The sequence below is a fragment of the Oryctolagus cuniculus genome, chromosome 12 (assembly GCF_051225735.1).
Source record: "Oryctolagus cuniculus isolate XC-2025 breed Fujian yellow rabbit chromosome 12, ASM5122573v1, whole genome shotgun sequence".
In the NCBI taxonomy this organism is placed as follows: domain Eukaryota; kingdom Metazoa; phylum Chordata; class Mammalia; order Lagomorpha; family Leporidae; genus Oryctolagus; species Oryctolagus cuniculus.
Window position 1 is genome coordinate 88552638 of NC_142878.1, and position 15920 is coordinate 88568557.

Consider the following 15920-nt stretch of genomic DNA (forward strand, 5'->3'; position numbering starts at 1 on the left):
AAGCTGTAATATGATCTCATTTTTGTTTTGAATAAAAAATAACTGAACCAAACATCAAGTATTTACAATCTGCTAAGTAGAAGATTTCTAGACGCCAGCAGAATGGCGCCAGCGGGTTACACTGCTGCTTGCAACATCACCCATATCAGAGCCCATGTTCGAGTCTCGGCTGCTCTGCTTCCCATCCAGCTCCCTGCTAATGCTCCTGGGAAAGCAGCAGAAGATGGCACAAGTGGTTGGGCCCCTTACCACCCACATGGGAGACCCAGATGGAGTACTAGGCTCCTGGTTTTGGCGTGGGAAGGGCCCCTGACCTCCCAGGAGCCACAGCAGGGATCCAGTCCTGGTCTAACCTCAGCGTCTCCTCCCTGAACTGTGCCCCCTGCCCACACCGACCCCGGCCATTGGAGAGGGGAGTGTGAAGCAGCAAGGACCTCAACCACCCCGCTCATCAAATGGTTGCCCCTCCCACCCCACCAGGGTAGAAACTCTGCAGACAAGAGACAACCCTTTGAACAGCTCAGAGCCCTGAGCGCACAACCAACACTTCCGGTCGCTGTCTGTGGGGCCTTGGAGAACCCACACTCCTCTCTGGCCCTCAGCCAGAAGGAGGTGACTGGGCTGGCTGGGGGGGGGGTAGGAGGGGGGCTCCACCACTACCCCCAGCCCAGGCTTTCCTCCCAGGGCGCAAACACTTCTCCTCCAGCTTCTGTTTGGGACAGAGATGCGCTGGCTGGCTCTTAAGTCAGGATAGGCAGACAAGGCCACCCCACCCCAGCACCCGGGGCCTTCTCCGCCCACTGGGACCCCACTCCTCCCGGGGGAGGCACTCACCGAGGCTCCTCAGGCAGCGTCACCTGGTCCTTCTCCCAGGTAATGACGGGAGCCGGCAGCCCCTGGGTGTGGCACTCAAAGCGGGCGGTCCCGTTCTCCTCCACCACCTGCGACTCCGGGTGCAGGGAGAAGTCCGCAAGTGCTAGGGGACAAGCACAGTGAGAGTGAAGCCACCCACCCACACACACACACACACACACGGACACAGGGACACACAGACATGTGGAGCACAGCAAATTCAGACCAAGGGAGAGGCAGCCAGGGGTGTGAAGCAGCACCCACTGGTCAGATGCCGCCGGCAGCACGGAGCCCAGCGCCCCCTGCCCACCAGCTCCGTGGTGGTCAGAATGCAGTCAGAGGCCTAAAAATCATGTCACGGCAACTTGTACTCCTGAACTGGGCTGGGCAACCGGCCTGGACTCCGTGCACTGCACCTGTTCCGTGGTGGAAGCTCCCTGGGAGGCGCCTTTGCGGCCCTGACGCCCTTACGAGCCTTCCTGGCAGGCTTCCTGGGGGAGGGCACAACCCCAGACTCTACAGCTCATAGGGCAGGAAAGCAGGAGGGGCAGGGCCGTGGAGAAGCGGGACGATGCAGGCACTCACTGGCAAGCCTGACCACAGCAGCCTGGCTGGCCACCACTCCGAGGGGACCGTGGGCCAGGCAGGAGTAGCTGCCCTCAATGGCTCCCACGGCCCCGGGGGCTGCCTCACCACTGCCATCAGGGGCTAGTGGCTGGGACAGCCGGAGGGAGCCACTGGGCAGCAGGTGCAGGTGGTCGTGCTCCGGCAGGGCTTCCCCGTCCTTGCTCCACGTCACGCTGGTCGGGGGCCCAGCAGCAGCAGCCCCCAGGCTACAGTTCAGCACGGCAGCCTGCTCTGGGCCCAGGATCACTTGCAGCGGCCCCGCGTCACAGCTCAGCTGCACGGTCGTCTCCTGGGGCAATGGCAGCTCTCCTGCGTAGAGAAGGAGGCATGGGATCAGCAGCGTATGTCCCCTCCCACCTCCCTCGGCCTCTGCTCCCAAGAGTCACCCATTCTGAAGCCAGGGCCAGCCACAAAAAGGTCAAACGGGAAGACCCATGTCTGCATCCTGGCTCTCCCCTGACTGTGACCTTGGGCAAACGGCTGCACCTCTCTGTGCCCATCTTTCTCTGCTGCTCAGTTCTCCCAGTCACAGAGAGACCCGGTTATGGCACCATCATTCAAAGAGCCACAAAGGGGAACCAGCCCCAGGGTTGCTGAGCCAGTGAATCTATTACGAGGAATGAAGTACGCACACACGCCCCAGTGTGGTTGAGCCTTGAAAACCTTACACCAAGCGAGAGGCAGTCACAAAATGCCACATACTGCATGATCTCATTTCTGTGAAATGTCCAGGACGGGCAAATCCATCAAGACAGAGAGTAGAGGGCAGCGTTGTGGTGCAGTGAGTTAAGCCGCAGCCTGCGACACCAGCATCCCTTATGGGAGCCAGTTCCAGTTCCGGCTGCTCCACTTCTTATCCAGCTCCCTGCTAATGCACCTGGGAAAGCAGTGGAGGATGGCCCAAGTCTGCAGGTGCCTGCACCTACATGGGAGACCTGGAGAAAGCTCCTGGCTCCTGGTTTTGGCCTGGCCCAGTGCCGGCTGTCGCGGCCATTTGGGGAGTGAACCAGCGAATGGAAGACCTATGTATCTGTCCTTCTCTCTCTCTGTAACTCCGTATCGTATCTTAGTTTTTGTTTTTTTCAAAGGCCCAGTCGCTCCTTCCTCACAAAGCTGTTGTAAGCATTAAGCTGACACGCAAGGAAAGGGTATAGCACAGTTTCTGGCACGGGATGGGGCTCCACGCCCTGGAACCTCACAGGGCGGCTCACCCACTCTCCCCCAGCTGAAAATGAACCATAGGTTAGAAAGGTACTGTGGCCAGGGAACATATGACGTGTCTCATGGGCATGAGAAAGCGCCTGTGTGTTAAGTGTGTCTGCGAATACATATGTATCTTGAATAAACAAGACAAACTAGGTCCCGGGGCGTGCACTGTGGTGCAGCAGCTTAAGTCACCTCCTAGTGTTAGGTAGGAAGTCAGAAATGAGCTTATGTGTGTGCGACAAAGGCCTAAGGAATTGACATCTAGGTCCAGCATCTGCATCTCAAAGTCATCCCAAAACCTTCCAGGTGCAGCCCAGTCTCTGCACTTCAAACATCCTGCCCCAGATCCTATCTTCCAGGGGGTCCTGCTCATCCTTCCTCTAACCGGGAGACACCAGCCAGGCTTCCTCCTGTCTGATAACTTCAGGGGGAAAACTCAGAAAGGAATTTTTAGTATTTACATCGAAAAAGTCCTTTGTTCCAGGAGGAGAAGAGGTGGGAAGACAAGACCCATCCCCTTAAGAACCCCTGGCCTCAACCAGACTGGGCGCTCAGCCCTCTGCCTCTCTGCTGAGCCGCCCGCCTGGCCTGGCCAGGTGTACTCTCTCCACTCAACCTTGTAACCCCGCTCTCCCCCAGTCTGAGCCACTGGGCTCTCTCTCTCTCTCAGGTTCTGTCTGGAGAGGTGCCCATCCATTCTTATGAATGTCCCTTCCCTAATAAACCTTGCTATTTTGCTTTCCCCTACTCTCTGTCTCATGCCTGAATTCTTTCCTGCGCGAAGACAAGAACCCTTGCTTCTCCAGTAACACTAGGATACCCACATCCCATACCAGAGTGTCTGCTTTGAGTCCTGGCTACTCCATGCTTCCCAGACACCTTCCTGCTAATGTGCGTGGGAGGCAGCAATGATGGCCCAAGGACTTGGGTCCCTGCCACCCATGTGAGAGACCCGGATGCAGTTCTTGGCTCCTGGTTTCATCCTGGCCCAGCCCTGCCTGTTGCAGGCATTTGGAGGGTGAACCAGCGGAGGGAAGACTCTTCTCTGTCACTCTGCCTTTGAAATTAATGAATAATTCTTTTTAATTTATTTTTGACAGAGTGGACAGAGAGAGACAGAGAGACAGAGAGAAAGGTCTTCCTTTTGCCGTTGGTTCACCCTCCAATGGCTGCCGCGGCCGGCGCGCTGCGGCCGGCACACCGCGCTGATCCGATGGCAGGAGCCAGGAGCCAGGTGCTTTTCCTGGTCTCCCATGGGGTGCAGGGCCCAAGCACCTGGGCCATCCTCCACTGCACTCCCGGGCCACAGCAGAGAGCTGGCCTGGAAGAGGGGCAACCGGGACAGAATCCGGCGCCCTGACCAGGACTAGAACACTGGGGTGCCGGCGCCGCAAGGCGGAGGATTAGCCTATTGAGCCACGGCGCCGGTCCATAATTCTTAAAAAGAAAAAAAAAAGGTCCCAGTGGAGCCACCTGGGTGGAAGGAAGCGGACTTGCCCACCTCTTCCCAAGGGCAAGGGGGCAGATCCTGCGGGGAGATGGGAAAGCCTCCGTGCCCAGGCAGGGAGGGGCTGGGCTCAGGCAGAACTGCGAGGGAGTCCAAGAGGAGTCTCGCCTGGCTCGCCGCAGGCCCCAGGGGGACACTGAGCACCCCGACCTGACTGATCTCCCCAAGGCCACACAGGTAGGGCTCCTGACCCCCCGAAGAGCCTACAGGCCCCAGTGGTGGCCTGGCAGCATGGGGAAGGAAGGGGAACAATGGAAGGAGGCCTCGCCAGCCCAGGGTCTGGTGCACACACACAAGGCTGTGTTCATTCCGAGAGCCATCAGCCATAGAGAAAGGGCTCGCCTTCCCCGGGAGGCTCACAGAGGGCTGACCTGCTGCCTGCCTGCCCTGCTGTGCTCCGGGGCCCAAGGTCCCTTCTTGGCCTCTGGCTGATGCCTTCCTTCACGGTAGAATGGCGTCTCTGAGTGTGAACCAGAAACAGAGGCCAAGTCAATGGTCCAGACTTGTCACGAGGCAGGTCTGGGTGGACAGAGTCCCAGGGGGCCTGCACAAAGCACAGTGGCTGGGGCGTCAGGGGACCCCCGGTGGTAGCCTCACCTCCAGCACAGTCCAGCTGGGTAGCTTTGGGCCAGTTATGTCCCCTTCTTTAAAGAAATGTATTTATTTATTCTAAAGGCAGAGCAAGAGAGAGAGGACAGAGTGAAATCTCCCATTCGCTGGTTCACTCCCCAAATGGCTGCAACAATCCAGGCTCAGTCAAACCAAAGCCAGGGGTCAGAAACTCCACAAGCGCTTGGGCCATCTTCTCCTGCCTTCCCAGGTTCATGACTGGGGAGCCGGGCGGGAAGTGGAACAGCTGGAAGCCATTGTCGTAGGTCACGGCTTGTCGGCTTGTCGGGTGTCGGTCCCGTGGTCCTGGGCTTACCAGGACGTGGCAGGCGACCTCCAGGATTCTACGATTGATTATTCATCGGCACATACACACATTCCAGAACAAACACAACACCATCTCAGACGCACTCACAAAACCGGCAGACACCGGGCTAGACACACACACCTGCCAGGCTCGCTGGATGGCGCCTGGAACCCCTGCCCAGCCTCAGGTTCTCTTCCCACCACTTTGGAAGAACAAGCCTGGGGGAAGAGAAGAAGTGGGCAGGAGGGGGTGCAGAGACAACAGACTGACAGACAGGAGCTGATCTGGGCCGCTGCCTTCTTCAATCCATCAGACAGGCTCCACTGGACACCTTGGGGTCCACTGCGGGGTAGGGGAGCAGCAGCCCCTGCCCACACTGGGTTTCCACAGTGACGTGGTGGGGATGGGATGGAAAGAGCGTGTGGCCTTGGAGCAAGGTTCCACTGGCCGGGCTGTGGGAGGGGCCACCTAACCTCTCCGGGCCTCAGTTCCCACAGGTGCACCAGGAAGACTACACACCTAGGCCTGTGTGTTGTGGAAACAGGAATTCTAGGTTCAGGAATGGGCGTGCACCCTTTAAAAGCGCCTTGTAAGCTGTGCAGACACTAATAGCCTAATAGGTTCTGCCATTCCCTCCGTCCCCGCTACACACACACACACACACACACACACACACACAGGGCAAGGGGAAGGCGAGGCCCGGTGCCCAGCCCAGCGGCTCCCAAGTGCCCCGTTCCAGCCGCTGAACAGTCGGTTTGGGTTTCAGGGGAGAAGAGCCCCACAGGACATGAATCCCCGGCCCTCCAGCGGCCTCCCCGCCCCCCTCAGCACATCCCGGGTCTGGAAAATCCCCTGCTGAACAAACAATGCGAACAGTTGGGGCCCGGGGCAGCTGCTGGGTTTGTCAGCAGCCTGGGCTCCAGGCAGCCGGAGGAGGCTCCCTTGCCAATCTTCCTGAATATTCATGGATCAGCAGATGTCTGGCTTCCCCAGCAAAGGGAAACCAGCAGGGAGGGAGAACGGGGTCCCTCTCCCCCGAGCAACAGTGTGGGAGGAGCCGCAGGAGGGGCTGCTCCATTCTGCAGATGGGGAGACTGAGCCCAGAGCAGGAGTCTCAGCTCCCCGAGAGACACGGCTGCCGAAAAGCGCCTTTTAGGGGATGAACCCCGCGTGGAGGAGAGAACTGCTCTCCGCTTCGATGCCCAATGCACCAGCACCGTGTGCCTGCACTCTGCTCAGACGCCAGCCCCTCTGTGAGGCTGTCCCTGCCTTCCCCAGGTCTTTCAAAAGCCACCAGGTGGTCCCTCACCCATCCTTCCTCCTGCCTAGACAGACTACAGGTACGACAGGGGGACAGGGCGCCAGAGTCCGGGTTCCAGGTCGGGTCCTCTGCACACCACCTTGGGTCAGCCACCTTCTTCCCTCCCGCTTCCGAGGCCCAGATGTAAGATGAGGGGTCTCAAGCTTCCTAAGAGTTTTCCCGGGGGGCTCATCTCAGGCCCAGCATAATACATGTGGGGACACAAATGTGTTTGTCCAGGGGCTTCACAGCTACCTTCTCCTGCCACCCCAAGGCCACTGCCACGACTGACCTCCCCAGCACCTCCATGGGCCGTTTCAGCGTGTCCCTCCAGCCGAGGCAGACACCTGGCAGGTGGGGGGGGGGGGTAGAGGGGGGACTTGCCACCTACCAGCTGTCTGCCTCAAGGAGGACACCTCCCACCATCTCTTGTCCCCCATCTCCTTGCTCAGACCCCACCAGGCACAGGGCTTGTGTCTGGGGACTCGGGGCCATCTCTCAGCTTCCTGTCTCTGACTGAATCCACACATGGGATACACTGATTTTAGGAAGCGAGTTAGAACCCAGGTGGAGAGGGCATTGTCAGAGCCCCCGGGGTGTGCACGGAGCCCTGGGCAGGGTGAGACCTCAGGGGCGAGAAGTGTTCAGGGGCATGAGGCCGCCCCCAAGAAGGACAGCGATGGCCGGGCTCATCCACTCCCGGCCCTGTCTGAATTCCAGGGCCCCGCAGATTTACAGCTTGTTTTCAACCTTCAAGATGGTATCTCCACGCTCCTCTCCCGGGGGACACGAGTCAGCTTCCTCCAGAACCTCGGCTGCCCCCTTACCACACACTAAGCCCCTCCTACCGCCAGCTGCACAGGGAGCTGGGACGTTGCCTGGAATACCAGGCAGGCCTCCGCCTCCCTTTATCTGCAGTCCTGAGGCCAGGGAGGCTCAGTGGACAGCAAAGTCACACTGGGCTTGAGCTGTGTCCTCGCCCGCCTGTCCCCTAAGAGCGTCAGTCCATGCTTGGCCACACCCACCCTCTCCCAGGTCTCCCAAAAGGCAGCCGCGGCCCGCTCTCCCCAGAGCTGCTGCCCCATCACTGTCTGATTTAGATGCCTCTCCTTGCTCTGTCCCAAAGGACACTTGGGCGGTTCCATCGCTGCAGCTAGCACTCCGGATTTCTCCCCAAGGAGGCAACAACTGGGACTGCATCCCTAGAAGCGTGCTTGGCACATAGCAGGTGCTCAGCCAGAATCCCTAGAGCAGATGAGTGGGACATGGGGGCACACCCTTAAAAAGACACCTCACACTCTGCCAAGCTTCAGTTTCCTGATCTGTAAAAGTGACAGTACCTGCCTGCAGGGCTGGGCAGGATGGCAAGAGTACATCGGCTGCACCCTGCAACGTGACACAGAGACAGAACAGCAAACCCAACCAGAATGGAGCCCTGCACTTACACATGACTGGGGCTGGGGAGCTCAACACCTTCCTTTCTCCTGCTGTATGCACCACACAGTTAAAAAGACCTTCCTAGGGTGAGCGTTGGCCTAGGGGTTAAGACACCTGTAAGATGTCCACGTTCCACATCAGAGTACCTGGCTTGGCTTCTGACTGCAGCTTCCTGCTAATGCAGACACTGGGGGCAGGGGTGATGGCTCAAGTAATTGGATTCTAGGGGAGACCTGGATTGAGTTTCTGGCTCCTGGCTTAGGCTCCGGCCATTGCAGGCATTTGGGGTGTGAACCCACAGATAGGAGCTGTGTCTCTCTAACTAATTAAATAATTAAAAATATTTACATGGGGGCCTGCATTGTGGCATAGTGGGTACAGCCATGCCCTGCAATGCCAGCATCCCACATGGGTGCTGGTTTGACACCCAGCTGTTCCACTTCTGATCCAGCTCCCTATTAAGGCACCTGGGAAAGCAGCAGAAGATGGTCCAAGTGTTTGGCCTCCTGTACCCACGTGGGAGACCTGGATGAAGCTCCTGGCCAGCCCCAGCCACTGCAGCCATTTGGGGAGTGAACCAGCGGTTGGAAGATCTCTCTCTCTCTGCCTTTCATCCCATCCCCACTTGCATCCCCCTGCATATACTTGCCAGAGCTGCCAATTACGTGACAAGGTGATGATTCCCTTATTGAGCCTTGTAGGAGTCTCAGGTCCACACCTGAGAGAGGCCTCACTGATCCTCCCTGACCCCAGTGAGCCCCCGAGGTGCCCAGATGCACAGCCTGAGTGGAGGCCGTGGTGGCTGTCGGCTCAGCTGGCCCAGAACACACGCTCTGGTATCTCTGCAGCTGGGGCCCCGGAACATTCTCTCTGGTTTTCCTGCCTGGCCTCCCAGTTCCCATCACCCGGCCCTCACCAGGCAGGGCTCTTCTCTGTCACCGGCACTTCTCCCTGTGCCCCGCGGAGAGCGGACAGCGGGGAGCTCCCCGGCCCGCCTGGCTACATCTGCTCTGCATCTGGAATTCTGTGTCAAACCTGGCTGCTGCACCTCAGGGACACTGGAGGGAACAGGAGGGGGATGGGGAGAGGCGATTCCAGAGCCTAGATTGACTGATTTTGGGGACGGAGCGCACAGGCCCGGGGATGATAGCTTTTTGTTTGCTGGAGAGAAGTGCAGAGAGGATGAACTTGAGGACGTGCACACCAGCTCCCAGGATACCATGTTTGCTCTAGCCTGGCACGGTGGTGCCCCAGAGCCTGTAGACTACTTCAAGATCCTAACCATGGAACGTTGAGAAGCCACTCTGTTTTCTCATCTGTAAAATGGGCTCATGCCAAATTTATTTCTAAGCCTCTCTCAGCGCTGACATTGGAGGATGCTCCAAGTGGGAGGTCACTTCACTGGAGAGAGATGCCTTTGGGAGCTGACAGGTAAATTACTTTTCACTTCCTTCTCCCTCTCCCCCTCCAAACCCATTCTACTGATTCCAATTCATCACCATCTCTAGCCCCAGCCACCCCAGCTGCTACCATGCCAGTGGCCACCATCGCCTCTTTTGCAACAACCTCCTAAGGGACTGGAGCTTCCTGCCTCTAGCCCTGCCCACCCCATTCTCCCCTCTGGCTGGAGTTGGCTGAGGCAGAGCTAACCAAGGGCTCTCAGGCCCCAAACCCCGAGGGGGGCTTACCTTCAGGCTCCCTTCTTGGAACCCCTCAACTCCTGTCCCATTCCCTCTCCCACTTGCCCGACCCCCACCCCTTATACTCACAACACCATCACTGGTTTCTCCCAGGTCCCCAGTAGCTTTCACCCTAGGGCAGTATATTTATCAGTCCACCCCCCACACCCCGCCCCCACACACCAGACTGCACACTGCACCAGGGCCCAGGTCCGCCTCCTCAGTCCGGGTATTCTAGGCACCCTGCACACGCTCACCTATGAAAGCACTCAGTAAATATTTGTTGAATGAATGAATGACTTCAGTCCACATCGGGGCAGCTGGTCAGAATCCGACAGGAGTGGCCCCAGGCCTGCTTAGCTTTGCACACTCAAAGGAGGGGGAACCAGGGCCAGCACCGCAGCCCGCGGGAACCCCGCTCCGGCTCTGCCCTGAGCAGAGAGGGAAGTTGGAGCCCTGCGGGGCCGACCACATCCGAGGAGACACCGCGCGGCTCCCAGCCCGACCTCGGCTGGCCGGGTGACTGCGCGAGCTTCCGCAGCTCTCGGAAGGGCAGAGCAGGGTTGAGGGCGCAACTCTGCCCTAATCCCCCGCGCCTCGGAGGACGGCCGCCCCTAGGGCACCTCCCCGCCCCTTTCACCTGACAACTTCGGGCCGCCCCCTCCTCGGGCCAGGCCTTCCACCGCGGGGGCCAGAGAGAGAGGCGTGGCCTCGGAGGGAACGCGGGGGTCGGACCAGTTCCCGGCACTTTCCCACCCGCTGTTTTCCTGGAGATGGGCCTGGGGCCCGCCGGGCGGAGGCTCCTTCCCCCGCCGCCCTCCTGCTCCCTTCCCACGTGGCCTGGCTGAGTGTATCTGGAAAGCCGCAGCAGCTGGAGCGAAATCCCCCTCCCCACCCCCACCTCCCAGTCCCTCCCCGACTCGCCCCGGACACATCCTCAGCGCCCCGCTCGGCGGGGAAGGCAGGACCAGGCGAACAAAGCGGGCAGCCCAGCCCCCTCCCGGCCCTGCCACCGACCCTTCCCCACGGGCCGGCCCCGGAACGCACTCCGGACCGAAAGCCAGAGGGCTGGGGGCGGAGGAAGGGACCCCGGCGGCACTCCTGGACCCGCAGGCACTCCCCTCCAGCCCCTTCTCAGAGTTGCGTGGACCAGGGTGCGGAACTGCAGGGGGCCTGGCTGACCCCCCGGCAGCTCCTGGGGGTGGGGCCGGAGTGACACGCGTCCCCTCCCGAGAGCCGCCGTCCGACACGTCCACGAAAGCAACTGGTCTCTTGCGTTCTCCCCCAGCCAACTCCGGGGCCGAAGGCTTAAGGGAGCGACACCTTCCCCCACCCCCAACCCGTGCCAGGGACCACACCCACCGCACGAAGTTGCACGCTGTTCCATCCCCACCCGGTCCACCGCGATCCCCTCGCGGCCCTCTCCAGGGGCAAGGACACTCCCCGAAAGCCAAGGCCAAATTCTAGCTCAGCGCCATCCACACCACCGCACACACCCCTACCCCGAACAAACGGAGGCGCAGTCACACGCTCCGTTCCCCTCCCTTCGCCCGCTCTCTAGCCCGAGACGCCCCGCCGAAGCTACGCTGCGGCCGCGACACGCACTGCGGAACCGTGCGCCCGCGGGACCTGCCGGCCCGCCGGACACTCGGCACACACGCGCGCACGCACACTCGCCACACTCTGCGAACCAAGGGCACACACACACACACACACACACACCCTGCGGACAAGTGCGCGCCCCCGCCGCCGCCCGCAGACCCCCCAAGCGCAGGCATTGCAGGAGCCTGGACGCGCAGCCCGCGCCCCTACGATTCCCCGCGCGCACTCCCGCACCGGGACGCACGCCAGCCCCGCAGCCCAGCGCAGCGCGGGCCACTCTCGCCACCGCCGCGGCGCCCGCCCTTACCGCGCGCCGCCAGCAGGCAGAAGGTCAGCGCGAGCAGCCCGCGGCCGCGGCCGGCGTCCCCCCGCGCCATGGGGCCCGGCTCGGGCCGCCGCCGCAGCCGCCGCCGCCGCCTCCCGGCGCCTCGGCCGCCGCCGCGGGGGGAGGGCGCGCCGGGCGTCAGTGGCCCGGGGAGGCGCGGCGCCGCGGGCGGGGGCGCGGCCTCGGGGGCCCGGGCCCGAGCGGGGGCCGGCGCGGGGGCTGGGGCCGCGGCCGCCTCGCCCGCCCCTCCATCGCCATCTTGGGCGAGCGGCCCGGGCGGGGGCGCCCTCACCGGGCCCGCCGGGGACCCCACGCCGTGCGGGGCTCTCGCCGGCCGGGGTCCGCTCCGGGCGCCAGCTGGGCCAGCGGGTTCTGGGTCTGGCTCTTTGGTCTCCCGGTCTCCGAGTGCCCGGGTCTCTTTTCCTTTCTGTCTCCATTTCTTTGCCCTGTCCCGGTCCTCGGGGTCTCTTCCTTGGCGCGTTCGAGGCGCGGTGGGGGCGGGCCAAGGCTTTGGTCTCCGTCCAGAGGACCCTGCTGCCACCGAGCCCCGTCCACTCCAGGATGGTTCGTGCCCCGGACACTGAGGACAGGACTGCCCCGTCCTCGGGTCCCCCTCCCCGGCCAGTCCAAGCTGGCCTCCTTCCCTTGCTCTTGCTGTAACCAGCCCGGGCAGGGCATCCATCCTGCCCCGGTCCGTGGCCTCTCCACACCCCACTGCGATCCTGGGAAACTAGATGGCTCCCATTTCGCTGCCGGGAACACGGAGGCCTGGGCAGGGGAGGGGCTCGGCTGCAGCCGGCGTTCTCAGCCCAGCCCTGCTAGCTGCAACTCACCTGGCCACACTGGGGGCCTCAGTGGCCCCACAAGTATTTCCTGTGCAGGCCAGATGACCTATGTGAGGTCCCTTCAAGTGGTCTTGTGGCTTGGCCGTGTTGCCTTGCACAACCCTCACAGAAGCCTGTCCCGTGCAGACCCAGCAGGAACCAGTGTTTGCTCCCTCTCGGCCTCATCTTTCCTGCACCCATCAGCGGCTTTCAACTCTGTGGGTCACTCCCTCCCACACGCGTGAGCTCCTCAGGTCTTCCCTGGGAATCCTGGGGGCCTCAAGGTTTTCGCAAGCATCTTTGTTCTGCTGCTGCCTAAATTCACGCCTCCAGGCTGGCTCAGCTTCCCTGAGCCCCAGGCTTGGGTACCCAGCTCTCTGCTCAGCAGCCCAGGAACTGGGACAGAGGTAGCCTGGTTTTCCCCTCGGTCCTGCCCATCCGGGTTCCTAGTAGCTCCAGCCTCCCTGCTCTGCTCAAAGATGTAGTCACTCTCACTCTTCACTTTCAGGTCTTTTAAATTTTTTTTTCATTTATTCATTTATTCAGATAGAATAACAGAGAGAGAGAGAGAGAGAGAGAGAGAGAGAGAGATCTTCCATCTTCTGGGTTACTCCCCAAAATGTCCTCAACAGCTAGGGCTAGGAGCCTGGAAATCAAGCTGGGTCTCCCACGTGGGTGGCAGGGACCCAGGTATTTGAGCCATCACCGACTGTCTCTTCGGCCCATCAGGAGGAAGCTGGGTCAGAAGGAGAGGCAGACATGGGCACTCAGATATGGGATCCCACAGTGGCCACCCCTAGCTGTCCGCTTTCCCACTCCCACCTTGGTCCAAGCCCCCTCACCTCTCTCCTGCGCTGCGGCAGTAGCTTCTACCCCCGCGTCCCCTGTGTTTCCCGTGTCCCCCGCGTCCCTCGTGTCCCTCGTGTCCCTCTTTAGTCTTCTCGATTCAGCAGCCAGAGTCACCCTGTTCCAAGAAAATCACAGGAACCAGCATTGTTAAGCTGCCGGCTTCGCATATCAGAGCGCCAGTTGGAGTCCTGGTGCTCTGTTTCCAAGCCAGCTCCCTGCTAATGTGCCTGGGAGGCAGCAGAGGATGGCCAGGTGCTTGGGCCCTGCCGCTCACATGGGAGACCCAGATGGAGTTCTTGGCTCCCAGCTTTAGCCTGGCCCAGCCCTGGTCACTGCAGTCATTTGGGAGTGAACAAGCATAGAAGATTTTTTTCTTTTGTTAAAGGAGATCTTGTCATACTTCTCAAAACCCACCAGTGGCTCCTGTCTCTCTCTATTGGATCTAAAGTCTGTGTTGTGACCCACAAGGCTGCAGGACCTGGAACTTGCCTGGCCCCCTCTGACTTCTCCGCCATCCCCTTCGTTCACCACCTCCCTGGCCACACTGGCCTCCCCGCTGTAACTGACAGGGATCGTGGAAGAAGTACCCTCTGCAAGGTGTACATAGGCAATGAAAATGTACTGCAGAAAGCAGTGAAATAGTAGCAACCGAGGGGCTGGTGTCTGGTCATATGGGCGCAGGTTCGAGTCCTGGCTGCTCCGCTTCTGATCCAGCTCCCTGCTAATGCGCCTGGGAAAGCAGCAGAAGATGGCCCAAGTCCTTGGGGCCCTGCAGCCACGTGGGAGACCTGGATGGAGATGTAGAGTCCTGGCTTCAGCCTGGCCTGGCCCTGGCTGTTGTGGTCATTTGTGGAATGAACGAGCAAATGGAAGATATCTCTCTCTCTCTCTCTCTCTCTCTCTCTCTCTCCCCCCATAACTCTGCCTTTCAAATAAATCTATTAAAAAAAAAACCAGAGAGAAAAAGTATATTGTAGAAAAGCATTGTAGAAAAGCATTGAAATACTAGCAATGAAGCAAAACAGATAAATCAATGGAAAGGTTGAAGAGATTAAGATGGATTAGTAACAAACGTTTAAACCAAAGAAAGATAAAGTCAAAAAGTTGTGCATGGATAACAGTGAATTCAATGCTTGTTGTGTGGACTCATCTGTTTCTGTGGTCATAATGATGTCAACATGGAATGTTACCCAAGTAAAATTACTCTAGGAATGTATTGAAAGGACGAGAGGGATGAGAAATATGGGTGTTCGGTGGAAACGAGAGAAAAAACAGCTAAATTCTAATATTTCTTTTTCATTTGACAGGTAGAGATACAGAGAGAAAGGCCTTCCTTCTGTTGGTTCACTCCCCAAATGGCCACTACAGCGGGCACGCTGCGCCGATCTGAAGCCAGGAGCCAGGGGCTTCCTCCTGGTCTCCCATGGGGTGCAGGGCCCAAGCACTTGGGCCATCCTCCACTGCACTCCCGGGCCACAGCAGAGAGCTGGCCTGGAAGAGGAGCAACCGGGACAGAATCCAGCTCCCCGACTGGGACTAGAACCCGGCGCCCATATGGGATGCTGGCGCCTCAAGCGGAGGATTAACCAAGTGAGCCACGGCGCTGGCCCCTAAATTCTAATATTTCATAGTGGAACAATACTAGAGAGTGCATAAAAAGTGAAAAGAAAAAACAAAGCCCACAGAGTTGCAATACAAACCTGTTACTTAGAGATTTACCATAGAACTCGATTTTGAGCTACGTGGCTGTGTAATCGTGATACAATTAAAACTTGAAAAACTGTTGAAAGAGACGATGCCAGTTCCCATATGGTTCAGTTGGATGCCAGTGTTCCTGGACACCTGCCCTGCCCCAGCCCCGTCCCACGCTGCCCCAGCCCCCCTGCCCACGCTGCCCCAGCCCCTGCTCCACGCTGTCCCAGCCCCCCTACCCCACACTGCCCCAGCCCCTGCCCCACGCTGCCCCAGCTCCTGCCCACACTATCCCAGCCCCTGCCCCACGCTGTCCCAGCCCTTGCCCCACGCTGCCTGGGGATCCAGATGACTCCTTTTCCGTCCCCGGTGTGAGGGCCCCTGCACGCCCAGCACAACGGGCACAGAGCGGCTCTGCGCTTGCTCTGCCTGCTGCTGGGCACATTCAGCGTCTCTGCAGAAGAGAGACAGGTGACACCTGTCACAGTCTCCTCGTCAGCCGCACCCCTGCTGCTGCAGACCTTGTGTCTGGGACCTCTGGGGCCAGGCTCCCCCAGCCTAAGCCCCTTTGCTGGGCACTTTCCCAATGCAAACACACGCCTGGCCCAGGGCCTGCCCCCTCCTCTGACGAACTCAGCCGCTGAGGCGAAGCAAGTACACAGGCCCCTTAGCGCCCGCCCTGCCCCACCCCTGGCATTTCCACCGTTTGCTGCCCTCTCCCCGGCAGATTCCTGCTCCCCCATCCCTTCAGGTCTGTGTTTAGAGTCTTCTCTTTTCCTGGACTAACTTCCTCCCACCAGAGGAACTTTGCCTTTCAATGCCTGATCCAAACATCACCCCCTGCATGCGGCCTTCCCGGGCTGTCCTCTCCCACTGCCCAGACAACCGATAGCTCGTGGGCGGCCAGTGCTCCGCACCAGGCACTTTGAGCTTGGCCTGGGTTTTCTCAGACCCAAGGCTCCAGCACCTCCAAGGAGTAGTGCGTCAGCAGCCCTCTGCTACGGAAGAGGAAGCTGAAACACAGAGAGGTAAAGTCACTTGCTGGAGGTCACACAGTGGGGAGTGAACCAGAGACCAGAGGACAGGCTCTCAGCACTCAGCGCA

The 15920-nt window shown here is 59.8% G+C and overlaps 1 protein-coding gene and 1 long non-coding RNA gene across 2 annotated transcripts in view; one reads left to right on the forward strand and one right to left on the reverse strand.

Annotated features, from left to right (window-relative positions):
- IGDCC4 (immunoglobulin superfamily DCC subclass member 4) overlaps window positions 1–11610 on the reverse strand; it is a 33444-nt gene extending 21834 nt beyond the window's left edge. Inside the window, exons 1-3 of the mRNA XM_051821832.3 lie at window positions 11434–11610; window positions 1438–1788; window positions 835–976 (exon numbers count right to left, since the gene is read on the reverse strand). Coding sequence (XP_051677792.3) covers window positions 835–976; window positions 1438–1788; window positions 11434–11503 — 563 coding nt within the window. The 5' untranslated portion in view covers window positions 11504–11610. The remainder of the gene's footprint in view (window positions 1–834; window positions 977–1437; window positions 1789–11433) is intronic.
- Window positions 11304–14918, forward strand: LOC138844701 (uncharacterized). The gene is made up of 2 exons (XR_011380938.2): window positions 11304–11456; window positions 14432–14918. It is a non-coding gene; the product is annotated as an uncharacterized LOC138844701 (long non-coding RNA).
- Window positions 14919–15920: the final 1002 nt, after the last annotated feature.